Source organism: Arvicola amphibius, chromosome 13, assembly GCF_903992535.2.
Source record: "Arvicola amphibius chromosome 13, mArvAmp1.2, whole genome shotgun sequence".
Taxonomy (NCBI): Eukaryota; Metazoa; Chordata; class Mammalia; order Rodentia; family Cricetidae; genus Arvicola; species Arvicola amphibius.
In genome coordinates, this window is record NC_052059.1 from 23,046,251 (window position 1) to 23,069,565 (window position 23,315).

The 23,315-nt window shown below is 33.1% G+C and overlaps 1 protein-coding gene across 2 annotated transcripts in view; it reads left to right on the top strand.

The window, feature by feature from the left end:
* Klhl1 (kelch like family member 1) overlaps nucleotides 1-23,315 on the top strand; it is a 253,207-nt gene that overhangs the window by 94,722 nt on the left and 135,170 nt on the right. For both annotated transcript variants that reach the window (XM_038310344.1, XM_038310345.1), the window contains one exon: nucleotides 12,856-13,052. In XM_038310344.1, coding sequence (XP_038166272.1) covers nucleotides 12,856-13,052 — 197 coding nt within the window. The remainder of the gene's footprint in view (nucleotides 1-12,855; nucleotides 13,053-23,315) is intronic.

Consider the following 23,315-nt stretch of genomic DNA (forward strand, 5'->3'; position numbering starts at 1 on the left):
TGTGCTAATTAAATGCTATTTTTTATTGACTTTTCATATTGCCATAGCAGCTTAACTGAAAGGGAAAATTACGATATCTATAGTTTGTAGAATAGCCTAATTTATTATATGTATTATGCTGGACGTTATGTTATTTCAAATTAGACACTGTCATAAATTCCATTTTTGGTGAATATTGTTTAATATGTAATTCTCAGCTGTAATTAAGGAGAAAACTTTAATAAATAAGGCAGCTTTTTCCATCCCAGAAAATTACAATTTAAGTAAACAGATGAGTTAAAAGAAAAAAAGTGATATATCTCAAAGGATATATAAAAATAAATGCTAAAAAATTCTATGAACCTTGAAAATAGAATTTGAAATCAGATTCATTGATATAATGTGAAATAAGACATTTGTGGTCTCAATAATCTTAAAATATGATTAAACAAAGCAAAAATTTCACTATAAAAATCTAAGACATTTTGAAGGCTCTTTTTTTTCTTTTGAGTCTATTGTCATGAATTTGAACCCTGCATTTTCATGTAATATTTTTCTAATACCTTATGTGACATATATTTTTTAATGATTTTATTGAGCACTACATGTTTCTCTGCTCCTCTTCCTGCCTCTACCCTCCCCTTCTATTCTCTCTTATGGTCCCCATGCTCGCAATTAACTCAGAAGATCTTATCTTTTTCTACTTCCCATGTAGATTAGATCCATGTATATCTCTCTTAGTGTCCTCATTGTTGTCTAGGTTCTCTGGGATTGTGATTTGTAGGCTGTTTTTTTTTTTTTTTTTTGCTTTATGTTTAAAAACCACTTATGAATGAGCACATAATTATCTTTCTGGGTCTGGGGTACTGGAGAAAACTTTAATTCAATTTGTGTTAAACTGACTGGTATTTAAGTAGGCATTTTAAGCCCCAAGATGAAGAAGAGAGCACTGACATCTTGATACCTTTTGCTGTCTACTTGGTTTTTTTTGGAAGGAAAGTCAGCTTTGTATATCTTTGTGTAAAGAGGGTAGTCTTAACACATTCCAACTACCCTGAAGCTTGTGTGTCAAGTCACTGAGAAAAATGCTAGTTGAATACAGCATTGGCATAAAAGCTTTGAAAATCCAGCTCCAAGCAAGTGAGGAATAACATGCGCATTCCTAAATTTTCTGAAGTAAATATTCTTAGGGAGACCAAGGTGTATGGCCATAATAAAGTCTTTCTAGTTTTTTTTCCCAAATGGAGGGGCTATTTAGAGCTTCCCAATTTAATAACAATTGGTTTATACCATTCTACTGGCCATCATAGATCCTGATTATATCAGATAAGCATAGAAGGGAGTGACTGACTAGACCGTACCTAACCCCCATGAACTTCTGGCTGCTAGTGCACTCTGGGAGAATTCTCTTCACTTTTGTAACGACAGAGGAGCCCACCAGGCTCTCGCGGATACTTCAGAGAACTCTGGTCACAATGATGGTCCGTATTACAATCACTGGGTCACAAAGAGGAAAGGATATGAGAAGGGGACTTCAAAAGAGGAGGGAGGGTTAATATTGAAGGAAAGAAAATAGGAGAAGGTGGATGTGAGGTAAACAGAATACATTATATAAATGTATGAAAATTTATAACAAAGAAAAAAATAAATGTTATATTTTAAATTCATATTCTTATTTACTAGAACGAGGGAGGGGCCATGTAGGGTCCCTTTCAGGAACAGAAAAGCACGATGCTCATATCCAATTTTTATTCCCTGGCAAACTTATCTTTGCCTAGAGCAAAACTAGGTCAAAGGACACTCACTTTCCTGTTCCATAAAGTTAAATGAAGTATTGTAGCTTCCTGCTGAGAGTAATGACCAATATACGTCTCTGTTTTTCGAAAAAAAAGTCAGGATATAAAGCCACCTTGCAGCTAACTAACACTGTGGCTGGTTTGGAACACATTGTACTATGGGCTTTGCTCCTGAGCATATTTGTTTCATGAGATGGACACACTTCAAATTTCAATTATATGTTTACATCAATTTTCTAAATGAGATATGAGTTTATGTAGTAATACAAAAGAAGTTGTAGGAATTTTCTCAAATACGTACTTGGCTTTGTCACATACAATCTAAAATGTATAACAACAGAAGAAGTAAAGTGTTTGTCTTTACAAATAGGAAAATACGAGATTCCCAAATCTGTCTAATTAGCAAGCCATCCCCATGATCTGAAATACTATTTGGAAAATATCTAAAATTAAATGCATTTCCCCAAAGTAATGAGCAACTAGGAAAGCAGACATCATTCATCTGAGAATCTTTTCTTCAACTTTTTCCTCTCCCAAGTCCTGTTAACAAAGGGGCCATGAACTTGTTCAATTTCTTTGCCTGTTACAGAATTAAAAAGTAGACAAAATGTAGGCATGACAGGTAGCAGTGGTAAAACAGTTAACAGGAACAAACAGAATCAGCTGTCGAAGAAACACTTTTATTCAGTGAGAGGAAACACATTCAGCACAAGACAGAGCTCGAGATCCTCCGCAAAACAGAAAAGGGACTCCCGAAGACAAAGCCTGCCTCACCGCTGTTAGATAAACGTGTCCTAATCATGTCTTGAACTTGGTGAGTCTATCAGCAAAGGCCTTACTGAAAACAAACAAACCAAAAAGAAACCATAAAATTATGTTTTCAGCTTTCAGGCTTTTGTCTCTTCTCCAAATTATGAAAAATAAGCCAGCCATTTTGGAACTTGACCATCTTTGTTACCTATTCATGACCCTTCTCCTTATATGCCCTAATTCCCCACTCATACTTTGAAAGGGCTGGGCTATAAAATCGTTTTCTCCAGTTTACTCTGCAACCCCCACAGCTGAGATTATTTTCTTAATGCTTCAAGTTGTCAAGTGTATGGAGAGACAAGAGTATTGTGTAGATTAAGTTTTCACAGTTACTTGTAGAAGTAACATATTCAGTACAGATGAAGACCCTGTCTGGCTTAGACGTGTGCAGGCTTAGACTTATGTTTGATACAGTCTTTGTGTATTCATATGTGTGTCAGTCCTGTTATGTCTAAAAGACCTTGCTTCTTCGGTGTCATGCATCCATTCTTCTCTCCCAGTCTTTCTGACTCTGCAGTAGTGCTTCCTGAATTCTGATAGGAATTAGGAATTATTTGATGACGACATTTCATTTAGAACTGAATGTTCTAAAGTCTTACACTCTGTACATTGCCCACTGTATCAGTTCTCATCTATTGCAGAAGGGAGCTTCTCCGATGATGGCTCAGCAAAGCACTGATCTATTGTTTCATTTATTTGGGAGAACAGTATTATTTGCTTTCCCCCTTTCTAGTCTCAGGTTATGACCAGTCAGTCTGTGTAAGGGGTGGGAGACATCTCACAGAGTAGACCTTAAGTCTGATCAAACAGTGGATGGTTACTTCTACAACCTTTGTGATACTAATGCAACGGTGTTATCTTGCAGTCGGGACACTATATATAATTTACCAAAGATTTTGTAGTTGTGTTAATGTTTACCTTCTCTTTTGATGGCATAAAACATGGCTTACTGTACAATGATGACTAGTCAAGAGGTGTAATGATTTCAGGTAGCCACTGGTTCACCTTCTCAATATTGAATATATTATGTAGTATTTGTATTCAATAATAGGGTCTTGCCCTCAGTTTATGAAGAGACACTAACAGTTTTGGCAATATTCTGGATCACTTATTCATTTCCATTTGGCCCCTTTTTGGCAATAATCGGACAGGAATTATCTGAATTACTATATAACTACTGACATTTTAGTAGCATAGGGTCGAATGGATTAAAACTTTGGTAAACCTTTCACTGTACAGGAATGTCATAAGCCACATATCGGTACATCTGTCGGGATCCTTCACACATTCCAGTGGAGGGGCATTAGGATTAGAAGTATTAAGCAAAAGAAACAGAGATATTGAAGTAACAAAAGATAGAAACACAAACCACATTGGAAGGGAAAGGCACTGAATACTGAACCACCAGCATTTATTTTCTACACACTTATATACTTTACTTTGAAAGGGAAGAAAGGAGGTAACAGACTTGAGTAAGATGATATAAAGAATGGGCTTGAACTTTCTCACCTTTTTCCAGGTGGAGTGGATAGACCTCTATATCCAGATACTAATTAATGACACCCTAAGTCGGGATCTCTTGTTGGTAACCACCTGTTGTCAACAACTTTGAATGAGCACAAAGAAGCTCAAATTCTCTGACCTTTAGTCACGGTGGAACAACCTCACGTCCATGTCCCCCACACAACACCATCTATTTTTTAGCTTTATCCACACATTTGCATGAACTTGGATAGAATTTGTTTTATGTGCAATGAAGTCTTGGATTATGTATAATAGTGGCAAAGCTGTTCTGGAAATATTCCATGAAACAGCTACAGAAAATGGAGTCAAGGCGGGGGGGGGGATAATAATTTGACTACAAAGATAGCATGACTTCACTTTCAAATCACTTCTAACCTAGTTGGTGATGAGTGATGAGAAGTTCGGATATCATAATCTGAGCATTAGACATTTTACAAATGAATACTTGCCATCCGAAAATTGTGTAAAGCTCAAATTGTGAAAATATTTTAGGAATAATAATTTGTTATTTCAAAGTGTGTTTACAAGCTCATCTTGTGAAATATCTGAATTGTCTCCTTAATTATTATGTTGCAACATTTTTTATGGCATATACGGAATGCCTCTAATGTTTTTCGAGTGCAGCCCAGCCAGGTAGGGATGTGCAATCTGGCCGAGATCAATAGTAAGCCAATAAACCTGTTACTGGAATATGAATGGCAGAGCACAAAATGAATATTTTGTTCTCTGTCACACTGCACGTTTGCAGACCAAGTTATAACAGGAGTCCATTAGAGTGATTTATGACTTTATGCTCTCAAAATAATGTGGGTCACTAAAATTGACACCCTGATTGCTATTTAGTAACTTGTCCTAGATGCTGTTCATCATCCCCATGACTATAAGTGACAAACTACATTGGCTTATACTCAGCAGTGATAGTTGAGCAGGTTAAACTGTGATGCTCCATTTCCGGAAAATACGCTTACAATGACCTTAATTTATTATATGCTTACTATCTTGCTTCATTTACTAGGCCCAGAATAGCAATATGCTGAGTTGCACAAGGAACTTATGTTTAATCAAATTTGAAGTTTACCACCAAAAAATAATCATCTTTGGGTATAAACGTATTTTTTGATATATAAAAGTAGTTCTTTTGGAAGAGTGAGGCTACGATATTGGGTTTGCATGTATATACAAACCTATATTTCAGTTTTCAGATTTTAATCCCAGATGACATTTTAGATAAAATAATATATTAGGAAAGGATGATCTTGAGTTCACTGTACTGAACGGTTGCCTTTATGTACACTTCTAGAAGTTTCCTATTGGTTCATCTCTTACAAAATCCTTGTCGTCTTGAAAATAAACTGTGTTCATTGACAATTAAGGAAATAGAGTTCTAACAAATATGAGAGGTGGAAATGCAAGGTTACTTATACAGAGTCAGGCCCTGGGGACGACTGATAAGGACAAAGTTCAAATACAGGAAGCTGTCCAACTAATAGTGGTATTTAGAAAAAAAGAAGGGTAGGAAATTAAACTGCCTAACAGCAAACTTTAATCATACTGAAGAGTAAACATGTTTGTAAAAGATGCTCAGGTGCCTCTAAAGCTAAAGTCTTTGTATATGCAAAGGGAATGTTAAGGAAACTTATGATTACTGCCAATATTTTAGTGAAATAAATATCCATACAAAGACACTGAGCTATTTAATGTTCTTTTTAATATTAAAAGGTATATATCGACACATTCTATCTAGAATTTACTCACTAAAGTCCGTCCCGACTTCAGTATTAAAATTACAGGTAAATCAGTGCTTCATTTTAATGAATGGTTTAATTCAAATGGCATGAATTATACAAACTCAATAACAGAATATTAATTTTAGACTTAGAGATTTTACTAGGCAGTAAACTATATATTCAATATAAGATATTGAGTTTTCAAAGACTGGTTTTATGCCATATCATTGTTCATTTTTAAAAACACTGAACTATTTAATTGTCCTAGAAAGTTTGAATAATTTTTATATTTAGTATAAAAATAAAATAATCAATAAAATCAGTTAGAAAATAGCCTTACTTATGTTGGCATTTGTGTGTGTATGTTTACCAGGCCAGCAATAAATGTAAAACTGAACCTTTTTTGGTTTCCTTGTTTTGTTTTGTTGCATGTGTACTGGGTGTTTATCCTGCATGTATGTCTATACGAGGGTGCCAGATTCGCCATAATTGGTGTTACAGACAGTTGAGAGCTGCCATGTGGGTGCTGGGAATTGAACCTGGGTTCTCTAGAAGTAGTCAGTGCTCTCAGTCAGTGAGTAATCTTCCCAGTAAAACTGAATCTTACAAATTTCGCATAGTATTTTGAAGACACTATGGCGTTCCAATTTATTGAACAATTTATTGCATTTAATAGGTTGACTACATGGTATATGATGCTTCATATTTGCAGGCTTTAAAGGTTACCACAATACAACACATAATGACATACTGAATTTTCCACTGGTTAACATAGCCTATTTCTTCTTGCCGAGTTACTCCCTGAAAGAATTTTGACCGAATCATTTTATTGTTTTAAATTTGTGTTTTATCTTTTGCCCGTCACATGTTAGACAACCTAGACAGAATCTGATGATAGCCTATAAAGTGTCCAGAGTAGCTATCTGATTGTTTCATTTAACATGTAATATGTTTATGTGTATTCCTACTGAATATATATGGTTCAATTTCATTGCTTCCAATTATATATTTTAATGCATTTGATCCCATTTTACATTTATGAATCCTCATTAGCCTATAATGATATATAGTATTTTAAGATTTTTCCTCTTTCAGAGATAGAGACTTTAATTGTGTGAGATTATTTTAAATAGTGAGTAAAATAGTAAAATTAAGCTTAATTTTGTTGATACATATTTTTAGATATCTGTAATTTTAATTTTAAGTGTTTCTTAATGCCTTTCATAAAAATTTAAGAACCAATGAAAGTTGTAGACAACATGTGGAAAATACTAAAATGTTTTTTAAAGTTAAGAAAATATGTTTATCAAAATATGGAAGATTTATGGAGCCAGGGATGCTGAGAAGAGCTTGGTAATGTTACCATGGGGAAGGGAAAGTTGAGGCAGCAGGAGGCTATTAGGAGCTGTTTAGGAAATCACTGTTAAACACAAAAAAGAGGAGAGAGATAGGTATTTGGGGGGGCAGTTGATTGGGGATAAAAAGAAAGATGTGAGATCTTTATCTATAAATTTCATAAAGTGGATGTTGTGCATTCTTCTTGAGAAATGAAGTGTTATTAGTAAAAAAAAAACTTTAATCTCACACACCTGATCATACTCAGATGAAGGATCCTAATTTCTCTCCAGCAAGGAAACAGCTTATAATTACACACACATGGCATAGACACTAAACTATTTTGACCTCTGATGTCTTTATCGATACTGAATTAAGAGAAAGGACTTTGTTGGTAATGTGTATATTCTATGTCTCATTCATAAAATTATCTTAAGTTATTTAAGGTAATAGCCATAATGAGACTATTTCCACATAATCACAATGCAATTACAGGTCTTCTTTAATTCACATATTATAAATTGCATAAAGTGGACATTATGCTTTCTGCTTAGGAAAGGGAGTGTTATTAGTAAAACATGAACTCTCTAATCTAAAACATTTAATAGTTAAGGGCATTCTACAAAACAAACCAAATCCATATTCCTTTATCAGCTAGGAAAAGTGAAAATCAGGGATGGTCTCAAAGACAATGGTTGTCTAATGAATTCTGAGAACTCGAGCAATTCGGGACTTGGATAAGATCCCAGGACAAACAAGGGTATTTGTCAAATGAAAAAGGATTTAGTAAATAATCATAACACTGTTTGATCCTTATGACAATGTGTATTCAGTACTGATTGGAGAATTCATCATGAATGAAAGAGGTGAATGTATAAGAGAAATTTGATAGTTTTTTTCTTATTTTCTATAAATATTTATTAATTATATCCTAAGATCTACTGACAAAATTCATACATGTCACTGAAAACTTCATTTTTGTAGGGCATTTCAACTTTTTGAGGAAAAAAGATATTATTTCCCTTCATATGCAGAAAGATTCAGATATACATGGAGAGATCAGGGTGGGTATGAAGGGAAGAGGCAGTAGGAAGAGATGGAGGATGGCAGAAAGATGGATAATATTTAATTGTGTACTTGTGTGTGTGTGTGTGTGTGTGTGTGTGTGTACACTAGCCGTTTTCAGTAATGGACATATACAACATGCATTCATATTGTTGCATATGTTTTTATTCATTTCCTTACTAGTTTAAATATTTTTCATTCTGATACAAGGTAATTTTAAAATGTTTACTTACAGAAAATCACAATTAATATCCATATATCTGATTATTTAAATTTGAAAAATACTTACTCGGCCTTAAGGATTTACCTAAAATATAAACAAAGAAGAAAGCAGTCATCTTTCTTGATTAACAATGGTGTTAACAACTGACACATCACCACAATTTTTGGTGGGGAGACAGGGTCAAAGAGATTCTGAGAAGAAATTGATAAAGATTTATTTCACTGATATGAGAGGAATATACAGTAACTGGGGAGGTGGCTCAGTGGTTCAGAGGACTTGCTGGACTTTCAGAGAATGACTTTAGTTCCCGGAAACAGGGAGGATAAAGAGGGACTGTCACTTCAAAGGTAGTGGGTTTTCTATTCTTCATGAATATCCACATGCATGATATGTGTACATACATACAAACAGCATGCAAATACACATAAATAAAACATATACTCATGGTGATATGCTGCCTTGTACGTTCTTGAAATAAAGTCTCTGTCCTTCAAAAGAGCAACCACAACTGAACCATCTCTCCACCTCCCAAAAATATATCTTCGAAAATAAAAAAGTCCATATAACTCTTCTTTTCATACATATCTTACTGCCAAGGCTAGGAAGGTAAAATGATGTTGACATTGATGAAAACTGAAGTTTTGGGGAATATGGAGATCTCTTAATGTGCTTGACCTCTTCAGAGAGTAAACTTTGATGCTCACTGTGCTGTGAGAAATTCTAAATACTTTATTATTACTATTGATAGTATTATTTAAAAAGTAATTCTAAGTGTTACTAAAGTATATTTCTTTTGTTTCTAAGCTTTACCTAAAACAAAATTTACATCAGCGATTTGTTTATTTACATTTCTTATTATTGTGATCAAATTTCTGAGACAACTGAAGGGAGATGAGTTCTTGTTTGCCCAATATGTTCTAAGAGTTACAGTCCATCATAGGAGAAAAATGCAGAGTTCATGTTGCTGGAAACATGTTTCTAACTGTCTTTCATTAGGCTATAGCAGGAAGCTGAGGAAACAATCAATGGATCACTAGGGTGACTGACTTCTGCAAGGCAGTCTCACGTTCTAAAGATTTTATGGCTTTCCATGTAATACCACAAGATTTTATGGCTTTCCGAGTAATACCACAACTAGGACAGAAGGATCTAAACCTGACTTGGTGGGAAACATTCACAATTCAATCTATAACAGAACCCAAGTGCCAACTCATAGACTTTCCTCATACAATAAATACTCAGATATAGTATACCTTCAAATTATACTTTAAATAAAAGTATAAGAGCAATTTCCTTCCTGTTAATAGTATTCACTTTATTTTTAGACAACTTTGAACTCAAATACTTTGCCAATTTTTGCCTTTTTTGCATCTAAGTATGTTAAGTAAATGGTCAAGTTATACATGTATAAAGAAATATACCATGCATTAGCAAGCTCAATTTGTGTGTATTCAAGCTTAACACTTGCTATTATTCCATTTGTGCCTTCTGGCTTTTAAAAATATTCTCCAGCATTGGATTTTAAGTTGAAAAGTAAAAACCATTTTAACTCTTTGAGACAAATAATGGTAATACTTTAATTCAATCAATAAAATTCATAATAATTTACATTAAAGTATTCAATAAAGGACTATAGAAAAAATATAATAAAACAGTCACTCAAAATGTTAAAAATTATTTAATTCATTGTTTAAGGAGGTAGATATTTTAACCTATTTGCAATAGCATACATTGTATTTATCTATAAGGATTTTACTAGGAATCATATAAATTGTAGAATTATAGCATCTACATTTATATGAAGATTTTAATAGTTCTTAATAAAGAAATTGTATAAACTGGATATATATTTATATTCCCAAATAAATTTATGTATATTACATATATTTCTGAATGTATAAATATAATTTGCTTAGTTTATATAATGTAATTGCAAGTACATGTTTTCAGATTTTTTTAAAAAAAAGAGTTTTAGTAAATTTTAAAATTTGTACTAGTTTTCAAGGATATTTCTTTGCATACATCATTGTTTGGTTAGTAGACTCATGTTTCCACATATTGCAATGACTTCTTCCTTATTATGGTGGCATAGTTTTTTGAATAGATAGTTCCAGTGAGTTTTCAGTACACATGGGAAACTTTCGGATAGTAGATTCTTCCATTTAGCCTAAGCAGCAGCTTAGTAGAATAGGTGAGTGTTAGTTAGAAGAGGTGAAAGTATACAACAATTTCCCAGCTCCGTTGCTAACCAGGCTTCATGATATTTCATTGTGTAAGTCTTGAGTATTTCCAGAAACATCGGTGATTGCCATAACACATCACACATACACCTCTCCTGAAAAAAATAACAAATGATTCTGCTAACATATTTCTTGTTTTTTTTAATCTTGTTTTTGGATTTTTAAATTCCAAATACATGCTGGGCAATCACTTATCAGGAATATAATTTGTAAGCACCTTTATAGTTTAAGGCTCAACTCTATTCCTCAGATAGTGTCTCTTGAAATGATTTTTTTTTGTAGTCCAATTTCTTCTGTTATTGTAGGTCTATACTTTGATATTTATCTAAAATAGTCCATTGCCTTAAGGTCACAAGGATTTTTTTTTTATTTTTATACAGGATTTGTAATCAGGCTTTAACTTTTATGCTTATAATCTTGCTTGAGTAAGTTTTATGTATTATAAGGTTTTTAAATTGCATTACATGATTTGCTCACCATTATTTTACTTGTTCAATGATTATCTTCTTTTCAGCTTACTTTGCTTTTTCTTTTGCATATATGTAGGTATATCATACATATATACGGATATATATATGCGGATATATATATATATTGATTTTTCTTATTCGTAGACATTTTGTTCACTTTGTTATGTATCTATGTTTATTAGTAACACTCTTACTCAAGTTTAACTGCTTTAGATTTTTACTAAGTCCAAAAGTTTTTCTTAATGTGTTGGACTGTCTAAGTCTACTGAATATTCCTAATAATAATAGGTTCACTTTTCACATTTCTATTAACATGTTTGTGTAATATTGAATATAATGAAATGGATGTTTGTATAAATTTGGGATGAATGAAACATTAAAGTATTTTTTAGGCTCAAAACTCCAACTCTTATGGGTAATATTATAAGTGGAAATTCCCAAAGCTTATATCTGAGTACAATGGCTCATGAGATAACTTGCCAGACATTATTTTTGGTTGTACCAATGTCTATACTTTACTATGAAAGAAATATAAAGCACACAGAGGAAGAGACAAAGACCCATCAGATGAATTCAGAGAAAATGAGGTAAACTCTCCCTTAGGCCCTCATCTTATGTCAGTCCATGACACTTCATACAGTCATTTGTGATGAAATGTGTAAACACTTGCTAGGCAAGAAGGCTCATTACTGACCCAGTAGCTGGAAGTTTATACTCAAGGCTGATCACCTAGGCAACCTCTAAGGAGAATGTATGAATATTGGAGCCGCTCAGAAGGAAATGGTTATTCAGACAAAGTGTGAAAAGTTCAGCAGTTCCTATCAGTGGCAAGAATTCTCCTGAGCCAAGAAGAATCCTGGAAAGTGGTTCTTCTGACAGATAGCAGCCAAGCTTACTATACTAATAGTTTGTGTGCAAATTCTACTGAAAGAACATAAAATTGAAGCTATTCATCTCCCTGCTGCTTCAAATCAGAGAATCTGGGTTATGCTATAAAAATAAGATCCCCATTTATTTGATTTTCATATCTTTGTTTAGAAAATGTTTCCAATTTCTTGATAACTTTATTAAATAATTTAGAAAATATATTATATCATGACAGTATTTTAAAAACATGAATATAACTAAAATATTTGACTTATACTTAATTATTAGTAAATTATCAATTTCAAGGTATCTCTACTGTTTTCTCAATTTTAAAATTATTTTTATAAATACAGATATATAGTTTATGAATCATCATATATGCATATCAATGCTTCTTTTTAATTTACTCCTTTTTAAATAACACTTATTAAGTTAGTTATTTCAGTTTTACCCCACTTTCCAGATTTTAATTCAAGACACAAGTCTGTCATGTGTTTTATATTTTGCAGATAGTTGGATTGATACCTTACTGGTAACAGCTTTGAAAAGATATCAGGGATAAAGACCAGGATAAATGTACTGTATCTTCTCTTCTGCTGATTTCCAACAACAAGAATTTCAAATGCCCTCCATATATTAAGTGAAATGTAGTCTGTCCTTGGTTCTTTATGTCAAGTTGCACATATCAACTCCCAGTTACTATGTTGTCAGATAAAAGCTATACTTTATCAGGATAAAAATTTCAAAATAAATTACTACATTAGCCATGTAAGAAATGTTCACAACAGAATTTGATTGTTTTCTTCATTTGTACTTAAGGTTGCTTGGAACTAAAAGAAGATACTATTGAAAACCTGCTTGCAGCTGCATGCCTTCTTCAGCTTCCTCAAGTAGTAGAAGTATGTTGTCACTTCCTCATGAAACTTCTGCATCCATCAAACTGTCTGGGAATCCGAGCATTTGCAGATGCTCAAGGATGCATTGAATTAATGAAAGTGGCCCACAGCTACACCATGGTAAGGAGATTTAATATTTAAATAGTGGAGTATTATACCAAATATCAAATGATATAATTATGATGGCTTTCCACAATTAATAATTAAGGTTTTTTCTGTGATTGGTACATGCTCAATATTAACCATTATGATATGTAATATTTTATAAATGCAAGGTAATTAATAATCTTGTCCTTATTTTAATTTTAAGACATTATTACACTTTATAGTCAATATTTATATCAATAAATGTCGATTTACTAAGTAAAAATTATTCCTATCTTCCCAATCTTTTTCTATTCATTTCTTCAACTACAATTTTTTCTCATTTTTTTCATTTTTTATAATAAGTTTATCATACAATCTTTTACATATATATATGGCAGCTCTCTATTATTTGTGGCTAATAATTTTGTAGATATAATGGGGAATACAAAATGTTTATTTGTGTCATGAATATTAGGTCATTGATACTTTTTGTTTCAAAACAAAATATTTTTAAGTAGACAACATTTAGTGTGCACTTCATAAAGTTAATTTTCTGAAATATTGTTATAACTAAGAAGTTTACGTGGCATGCAGAGCAATCAACAAATATTCTTGAAATAGTTCGAGTTTATGTATTTTGGTTTTGTCACAATTCTAACAGTATAATGATCCTTTTGTCAGAATTATGAGGATTCAAAAGTATTTCTTGTTGTGTATCTTATTTTTATCTAATTTTCACTTCTTAACCAGCTATTAATTTTATGTATATGACTCTTGGTCTGCATGTGTGTATGTGTAGCATTTGCTTTCCTAGTGTTTACAAAGGTCAAAGGGCATTACAGAGCCAAGAACGGTGACTGCAGATGTCTGTGAGCTTCTGCAGGATGGCTGGAAAGTGAGTCTGGGTCACCTTTAAGACTAGGGATTCTCATAACAACTGGGCCACCTCTACAGCCATGAGTTGTGTACTTTAAATGTGAAGCTTTTATTTTGATGAACTATTTTTCATATTACTTCTAATTCAGATAGTATAAGTCCTTACAAAACTCAATACTCACGGTAGTTTACTTACTAGATATAATTATTATGTCATACATACTATGAAGAGAAATCTCTATAACAATATTAGTTAGCAATACATTTTATTTTGGAAACTTTAATGTGCTGATACAAATAAGTAAAATGTAGAATATCTCATTAGCAACTCAAGGGAAATTGTCTATAGTATGCAGAACAAGATTTATTGATACTTCTTTGAAGCATCAAAAACTAAATAATTTTCATGTCACTCTTGAAAATCAACACCTGTAATTAATATCGTTATTAATCTTAGAATTTCAGCATTGTCTAACATTTATAATTTAAAAATTTAAGCAGTTTTAACATTAGATGAAAACTCAGAGATAAAAGAAGAAGCCTGATAGCTCTTCTGTTTTTTAATTCTTTGGAAATATTCCATGAAAGGTCACAGTCTTATATTTGTAATGATATAAGCCATTCAAAATCAGTGTAAACAAGTACTTTATCAACCAAAATACCAACGTCCTACTGCTGCTAACTGGGTACATTTGATTACAATTTAGAGTGCTGGCTTAGCTTAGCCAGAGAACAATATGCTACCATAACAAGAGGGGTAATGGTCCCTTCTGGTCTGGTTTGAAGTTATTAATTCAGCAATAAATATTGTTTCCTTTGCAGCTGCCCTGGATTTGAAAAGGAACAATATTTCATAGTTTACAAATGTATATTATTTACAAAAGTGCTTGCAAAACTTAGGGTATGATGCTGTATGCTCTGATGATTCTAAGCAAGTATATCTTTTTAGACTGTGAATGGATTATGTGTTGTGGCACATCTTTTGAAACAGTTTATTTCAAAATAATTAGAAACATGATACTAAGTATTCTACTATTTTTCTTTGTTAATATTTAAGGGAAGAAAAAATTGCCACCCATTTTTCTTTCTCAGTCTTAATTTCTTTGGATCTAACACTTGAAAATTAGTAGTTTGTATGTGGTATTATAATACTCATAAAAATGCCATTAATCCCTGTCTAATCGGGAGTATATTCTTGTCCAAACTATACAGTCAATACTTTGTTAGAAAGTCTGTTAATTTTCTATTTTTCTATTTTATAAATATATTTATTAACTCACACTGCCAGTTTTCATGCTATATCTATAATGGTATTAATGTACACTCTCATTTTTTACTGATTTTCTTAAGACCTGTATAGTGTAGTTTTTATTTATTTCAAAAATTTTTAGAGATGATCTTTGTAATCCTGACATTAACCTTTTTACTTTTACTTTTGCATCTGTCTTCCTCCTTTTCCTCATTCATTTCTGGATAGTTACTGATCATGTGTAAATGATGTTGCTTTTTTTCTATGCAAAGTGCCACAGCTGGACAATTGTTTCATGTATAAAGCAGTAGAAAATTTTGACTGACAGCCCAATACTAGCCAGCAGTGTGAAACAGATTCTCCAATAATAATTAATAATTGACTTTTGAATGCATAGACAGCAACAAAATCATTGAAAGAAAGTCTCACTGTATACTCTGTTGGTTTTCATTATTAAATATTGGGTAATTATAAATGCCATATTTTAAATTGGAAAAATGAAACATAACAAAATAATTTGGATCACAGGAATGGAAATATATTAATGTGATCTGAAAGTACTTTTAAAGCCAAAATATAATATCAACAAATAACATGATTTCTCTTGTTTTATAAAAATAGGAAATGAAAGTTGCTCTTTTTGTAAACTTGATGCAAAGGACTTATACCAAAAGCAAGATGATTTGTGTTTTTCATTCTTTATTTGAATTTATTAGCAAGTTAATCTTTCATATTAAATAATATATGAAATACAATTTAGGTTCTTTCGAGTCAGTTCAGCAGCTAATAGCACTTACTTCTCTAGCTATCAATCAGAATTTGATACACAGTTCCCACATGTGGTGGTTCACACCTGCCTATTTCTTTGGTTGAAGATGGATTTATTCCCTCTCTGTCCTCTATAAGCTCTTGTACACAAATTCACACTCAAATATTCACACTTACTAATACAAAAGACATCACTAAATATTTACATATGCACAAATTTAGAATTGAGTTTCGGAGGCTAAAGATGGATGTAATGTTGCACTTGACTTCAAGATCAGTTTCCACTTTTTGAATATGCTAAGAATGTCAGAATGTAAGAATCCTTTCTCCAAATGGTTCAGTTAGCCTTTGTCAGTAAAAGTCATATGTGAAAAAAAGGGAAAACAAGAGCAGCTATGCTGCATAGGTTAGTTGAAAATGCATTTGTAGGAAGACAGAAAGATAAAATATATTTTAAATAGAGTCCTTAATCACATAGGCAATGGAACGTGTATTTGTAGAAAAATAGAAACATTAAATAACTTCCAAATTGAGATCCTAGAAGCTGTGTCTCTCACTATTATAATGTTATAAACTACCAGTTGCACCTGAAAGAAGGTTCTTACATAAGACATTGTCTTTGCAAGTGTTTTGAAGAACAACTTAAACTGCACTTAAGTTTGAAATCATTAGTTAGAAATTTCACTGAGTTTCTCTAGACTTCTCAGTGCCTATTCAAGACTCCTCTTATCTACCCATCTTCAACTCTTTCAACTGTACAGTGTGAGTCGTTTGCTTTCCTACTCTAGTAATGTATGTATCATACTCTTCAAGTTGTCAACTCAAAGCTCATATATTTTATAGATATGATATTCTGCATCTAACTCTGAAAGAGCTGTACCCTCAAAAGTAAAGAAATAATATCTAGTCATCTAACACTTGCTTTTGTTCCACATAGCAATATATTCCACAGACATTTATATTGGAAGAACCATATGATTCAATTCTAACTTAGTCCTCAGTTTTCAGTTAATTCTTATCGAAGCAATAAATATAATTACATTTTTATGATTTTTTGCTTTTTTTGTTTGGTGGATGTTCCTTCCATAAGAACAATTTTCTTTTATGTATGTATGTATGTATGTATGTATGTATGTATGTATGTATGTATTTATTTATTTATTTATTTATTTTTCCATTCAAAAATTTACACTTCCTCCCCTCCTCCCATTTACTTCCTACTCCTCCACTCACCCTCCTCCCTCCTGCTCCCTGCTTGAGAGAGGGCAGGGAACCCTTTCCTGTGGGAAGTCCAAGACCCTCCCCGCTACATTCGGGCCTAGGAAGCTATGCATCCATAGAGACTAGAGTCCCAAGAAGCCAGAACATGCTGTAAAAAAACAAGTCCCAGTGCCTTTATCATGGCCTCTCAGTCAGCCCCCATTGTCAGCCACAATCAGAGAGACCGGTTTGATCACATGCTCGTTCAGACCCGGTCCAGCTGGATTTGATGAGCTCTCATTAGAACAGGCACACTGCCTCAGTGGGTGGACCATCCCCTTGCGGTCCTGACTTCCTTGCTCGTCTTCTCTCTCCTTCTGCCCTTCAACTGGACCTTGGGAGCTCAGTCCGTTGCTCTGACGAGGGTCTCTGTCTCTATCTCCATCTGTCGCCAGACGAAGATTCTATGGTAATATTCGATACTCTTTGTGGCATCACAAGAAAATTTAGGATTATGGTCAAATCTTTGGTGTTTTCTATAAGGCTTGATCACCTCAGTCAGACACCTCGAAGTGATTCTTGATGTAGAACTGAAAGGAAGCTGAAACAGAGGCACTCTGAGGCATTTGATAACCTGGGCTATCTACTCCTATTGGAGATTGTTCAGTAGGTCTTCCTTGATCAAACCTGTTTTTTTTTTTTTTCCTTAACCCGGAAAGAATCCAAAGTCTCTCACTTCCCGTGAAAAAAAAGTAGAAACTCTTTCCCAAAGTAGTGTAACTTATGACTTAAATTTTGAAGTCAAGACACGTTTAAAATATATATGTTGATTTGAGCCAACATCGTTTATAATCAAATGTATTTTAGCAGCTATTGAATCTTTTTCAGCTGTCAAACAATTCAAAGACAACAAAATAAAATACAGTGTCTTGACTGTGTATTTTCCATCTTTATGTGACTTTTTTATCATGCTACTTCTTTTTTAAAGACTTTCTATAATCCCTTTTCTTTTCTCTCCAAAGACTACTTTTAAAACATATTTTAAAAATATTTTAAGCTGTATGTAAACCATTTAGAGGTGGTTTATTTATTGACAGATTAATCTGAATGTGACTTTAATGTATATCTCTACCTTTTTCTGACCACACGAGACTTTAATCTGCTAAGCAACATGGCTAAGATTAAAACTGCAGCTTTGGTGGCTGGCTCTACTCATTCCTTGGCTTCCTGAGTGTCTAACTTTATGGAAGAAGTATTGATGTGAGCCACATTTATTGACACAATGCTGCAGAATTTCTAGTCCATGACACCACCAAGAAGCATAGCTGTTCATGAACACTATTTAAGTGTTTGGTGGCAGGGACTCTTAAAAGAGCTGTCATGTGTTTTTTGCTGCTAATGCTGAGTCAGGAAGCCTCTGTTAAAGGAGCCATGCCTCTATTCACCATGAGCAAACAAAGCCTATCAGAGTAAAACTGCATTTTTCTCTGTTTTTGTCTGTGTAGAATCCTTTTTTTAAAAAAAAATTTTTTCAAAGTTTATTTGGAAATTCTTGCCAAACATCTGAGCACCATTTTTAGACAGAATTTTTATAGCCTGCCTGGTTGTGTAGCTATGTTTGGCCTATTAGCTCAGGCTTATTAACTAGCTCTTATAACTTAAATTAATCCATAATTCTTATCTATGTTTGGTCTCTGGTCTTGGTACCTTTTCTCCCTAAGGCATTCTCATCTTGCTTCTTCTGCATCTGGCTTGTGACCGACTCCCTGCTTTTCTTCTTCCCATAATTTTCCTAGTCTGGTTGCCTGGCCTATACTTCCTGCTTGGACACTGGCCAATCAGCATATTACTAGACCAATACTAGGGACAAATATATGCAGTGTACAAGAGAACTTAACTGAAGCAAAATTTGTTTGTCAATTAAGTTTGCTATGTTTTCTTCTAAACTGTAGGCTGTCTTTTCTCTATTTTGTGCTCATTTTCTACTCAGCATGACTAGTCTAGTCTTCAAAACTTACAAGAATTGTGCTGGAAGCAGAAAGACAAGAAACATGTCTAATAAGAGACTACTTTCTTCATCTGGGGCTTTGAAAGGCAGAAAGGTTGTGACTGGAGCATGAAGCCATTCGAATCAGTGTAAAATTTCTTCTCTTCAAACTAGGAACAGGAAGGACACTTCTCATTGCTCACTTGGTCCTAATAACAATTGAAGGTGTGTCTGGGCTGAAGACTAACTTTATAAATGTGGTTTCTGCTTATGGTATCAAATACCTGGAATTTTCCCCAGGTACTGTAATAAAAACACACATTTACCTTTAACCATAACACTGAGAATATGTCATAAAGTAGACTTTACTTTGGAGGAAGTAGCAGAGTTGAACTTTGAATTTGTTCCTTTTCCAATTTACCAAAGTAAAATTTGCTTCACTCATATTTTTAATAGGACTATATACAATGTGCTACTTTAGTACCAAATTGTTTAAAATTCTCCCTTTTTTATTATTCAGTGTTATTAAATTTTATTATTTCATATACATATATGTACAAATTTAAGTAAGACCTTAAAATTAAAAACCCTAAACAAAATAGAGTATCATTTTCTATTTGTAAGTTATTCAGCAATCAAAGTATCAAGATCAATGTGTGAGCAATTTGGAGGATTCCTGCTGCTGAAGTCTACTATTGACATCTATGAAGTATGGGCAGCCTGTGCAGAAATGGCCTTCCTTTCTCTCCTATGATTTTCCTTGGTGATATTCATACATTTTTAACTAAAATTGAAATAACAATTTAATAATGCAATGTCCATTAACATTCATGGTATTTCTTAGATCTCCAGAGTTTGTTGAATCTTTTTGACCAGAAGTTAATTAGTTGCTTTTGTGTGACTGAGAGAAGGTTTGCTATAGTGCATGGCTTCAAATGGTGTTAACCTGCCATGGGGAAGAAATGGTAAAGTGGGAACTTTTGGTGTAGACTTCTAAATTTTTCAGAATCCAAAAAGCAGAGAGTATGACCAGCACCTGGGAAAGACCAGATATGAAATATCAAAGGCTCATTCTCAGTGACCCACTTCTTAAAACCTAGGTCCATCTCCTGAAAAGAGGACTCGGTACAGGAGACCAGACATTCAAAACAAAATCCCATAGGGCTTTTTCCAGTTCAAACCACAACACTCTATTTACTGAAGGGAGAACTACACTTCAGTGATTTTAAAAACTGTCTTTTATTGTTTACTGTGCTGTATTCAAATAATATTACAAATAAATATTATTCATTAATACAATTACAAACTTTCTAGTTGACTGAAATTCCTAAAATTCTATAAAACAGCCCTAGTTAATATGTTGTAGCAAAGGTGAAAATAAATCTATTACTCCCAAAATTACTATAAGACATTGTCCATTTTTTTCTCAAGTTCTTATTCAGACATGACTCATGTACCAGATATTTTCTTTTAGGCCACCAACCAGCTTGCAAATTATGATGGGGAGACTTATTATTAGTTGCAAATGATCAGCCTAGCTTATGCACATTTCTATTTAGGTCTTTTACTTAAATTAACCTGCTTTTCTTTTTTTTTTTTTTTTTTTTTTTTTACCTTTCTTCTTTCTTACTTTCCTTGCTTCTCTATGTCTGTCTGTCTGGTATCTAGCTGTCTCCTTGTCCTAGGCGTGTGTATTTTTCTCTTCTCCTTCATCTCTCATTCTTCTATCTTCTAGATTTTTCCTCCTATTTATTCTGTCTCCCTGGCAGCCCTGCCTATTCTTTCTTATGCCTAGCTAATGGACATTCAACTTTTTATTAGACCAAACAGGTGCCTTAGACAGGCAAGGTGAGATAGATACAAAATATCTTTACATAATAATCACAAATTCTTACATTTCTAAACAAATTCAGAATAACAAAAGCAACACAAATTTAAACAGTTAAAGTCATATTCTGGACTATACACAAATGTTAGAAATCTTAAATAATATTTCATAACCATCTCATATTGAAAATTTTTAACATGGTTGTAGTGAGGACATGACATTTAAAATATGTCTCTGCTTATAGTTTTTATACAAAGCTACAATCCTAACTATATGGAAGATGAGGCAGGTGTGTTATGATTGTAATCTCTGGCTAAGATATCCTGTGAGTTCAGCGCAATCCTTAGAAATGTGTTAAGAACAAAGCCAAAAACCCAGAACTATAGATGGCTGCTCAGAAATAGAGTTTCAGTTTAACAAGGTCCTGGAGTTGATCAGCACAGAATCATGATAAAAAAAATCTCCAGATGTTTTAGTAGCTGGAAAAAATAATGATGATTATAATAATATTAATTTCATTAAAATTCTTTTCTATTTACCTTTTTATATTCACATTTAAAGTTTTGTTACTTTTACTTAGCTTTTTCAAATTTAAATTTCAAAATTTTATTCATTTTTAAACTATCATACATCCATACTATATATTGCTTTTATTATATTTGAAAATTTTCTACATGAGTACACAAGCATATGATTTTCTATTGTAGAATGTGCTTGAGATGTGTTAATTTTGTTTATGCTGTGGAATATTTTCTAATGATGCAAAGATGTGTTGCATTTTTTTATGTTTCATATATTTAATTGTGAATAGCTGTGTTACTTTGCCTGCATAAAACTCTTGGTTGGTCAAATAAAGGCCAATAAATAAGCAAGAGAAAGGCTAGGTGCGGCTGGCATGCAGAAAATATAATTAGGAGGAGAAATCCAGGGAAGGAGTAAAGAGAGAGAAAAGGAGAAGGAGAGAGGATGCCAGGGGTCAGCCAGCCAGCAATAGAATAAGAAGGACAGAAAGATGCATAGAAAAACAAAAAAGTCCAGAAGCAATATTTAACAAGAAACTGGATAATTTCAGTTAGAAAAGCTGGCTAGAAATGAGTCACGCTAAGGCAGAGCATTCATAAGTGAGAATATGTCTTGGTGTATTTATTTGTGAGCTGGTTTATGGGTCACCAAAGAATACAAAACAACAGTTACAATTTTCACCCTAAGTGTTTACTCCCTCCCAACAATCTCACATATTCCATTTCAGCTCAAATCCATAACCTTATTTTCTTGTATTATTACCGCTACACACCCATCTACACACATAAATATGAATACAGTCTGCTGAATGAATTTAGTGTTGTTACGTTTATATGTGTAGTGACAATCACTTGTGATTGGACAACTCTTCAGAGGACTCATCCCTTAAGAACACAGATTATCATTCCATAACAGCTATTAATCAAGGTGTGGGACCCTATGGAACTTCCTATCCTCCGATTGCATCTTGACCATACCCTTTCAACTCTCCATTCCAAAACCCTCCATGACCCATCATCTTGTCTTCTTCAAAATTTATGTTTTTCATTTTAATTTTATTTAATACTTACTCCATTTAAAATATATTAATTTTTTTTCAAATTCCTTACACGTACACAACAAATTTTAGTCATGATCACTCCCACTATAGCTCACTCCCAAATATTGCTGAATACTTCAATTTAAATTAGTGCTTCCAGGAAGGGCAGTTTATTCTTAAATTGTAATGGCTCATTTTATATTAAAATAGGAATTTATTTAATTATGTTCTTAACATACTAAAACCCATATGTGCCACCCTTGTGTTCACATGTCATCTGGTAAGCCAGAGAGCTCTTTTGGTGCATAAATTCTAAAGAAAAATGATTCCCCCTCACCCCAGTATCAATTGTCACCAAATTTAACAACACATCATTCAACATACATACAGCTCACTATTAAAAAATCATTTTCTTTATTATCTAAAGATTTGGAGGTTTGTAGAGATGTTGTATGCCTCAGATTGCTACTCAGGAACAGAGTCAATGGAATTTCAAGAACACTTTAGAAATGTCCTCCAAACATTAAAATTCACTTTGTAAAACTCTATAATAGCCTTTCTATCATATCAAATCATTTCATTGGGAGGATTCACATCTAAACTAAATAATATTCTTTTAACTTTGGAACACTCTAAAAGGATCCTTTTCTCATCACATATGTCAGAAAGAAGAAAGGCTAGAATCTTTTGCCTTCAGGCTCCTTTGATTTCACCAGGGTACTTCAGGAAACGGGGAACAATAATTTGTTTTCTTTCTGAATGAGAAAAGCAATCCAATTTTATTCATATAATTTAAAAACTCATTTTGTAAAACTTCTCATAAAAAG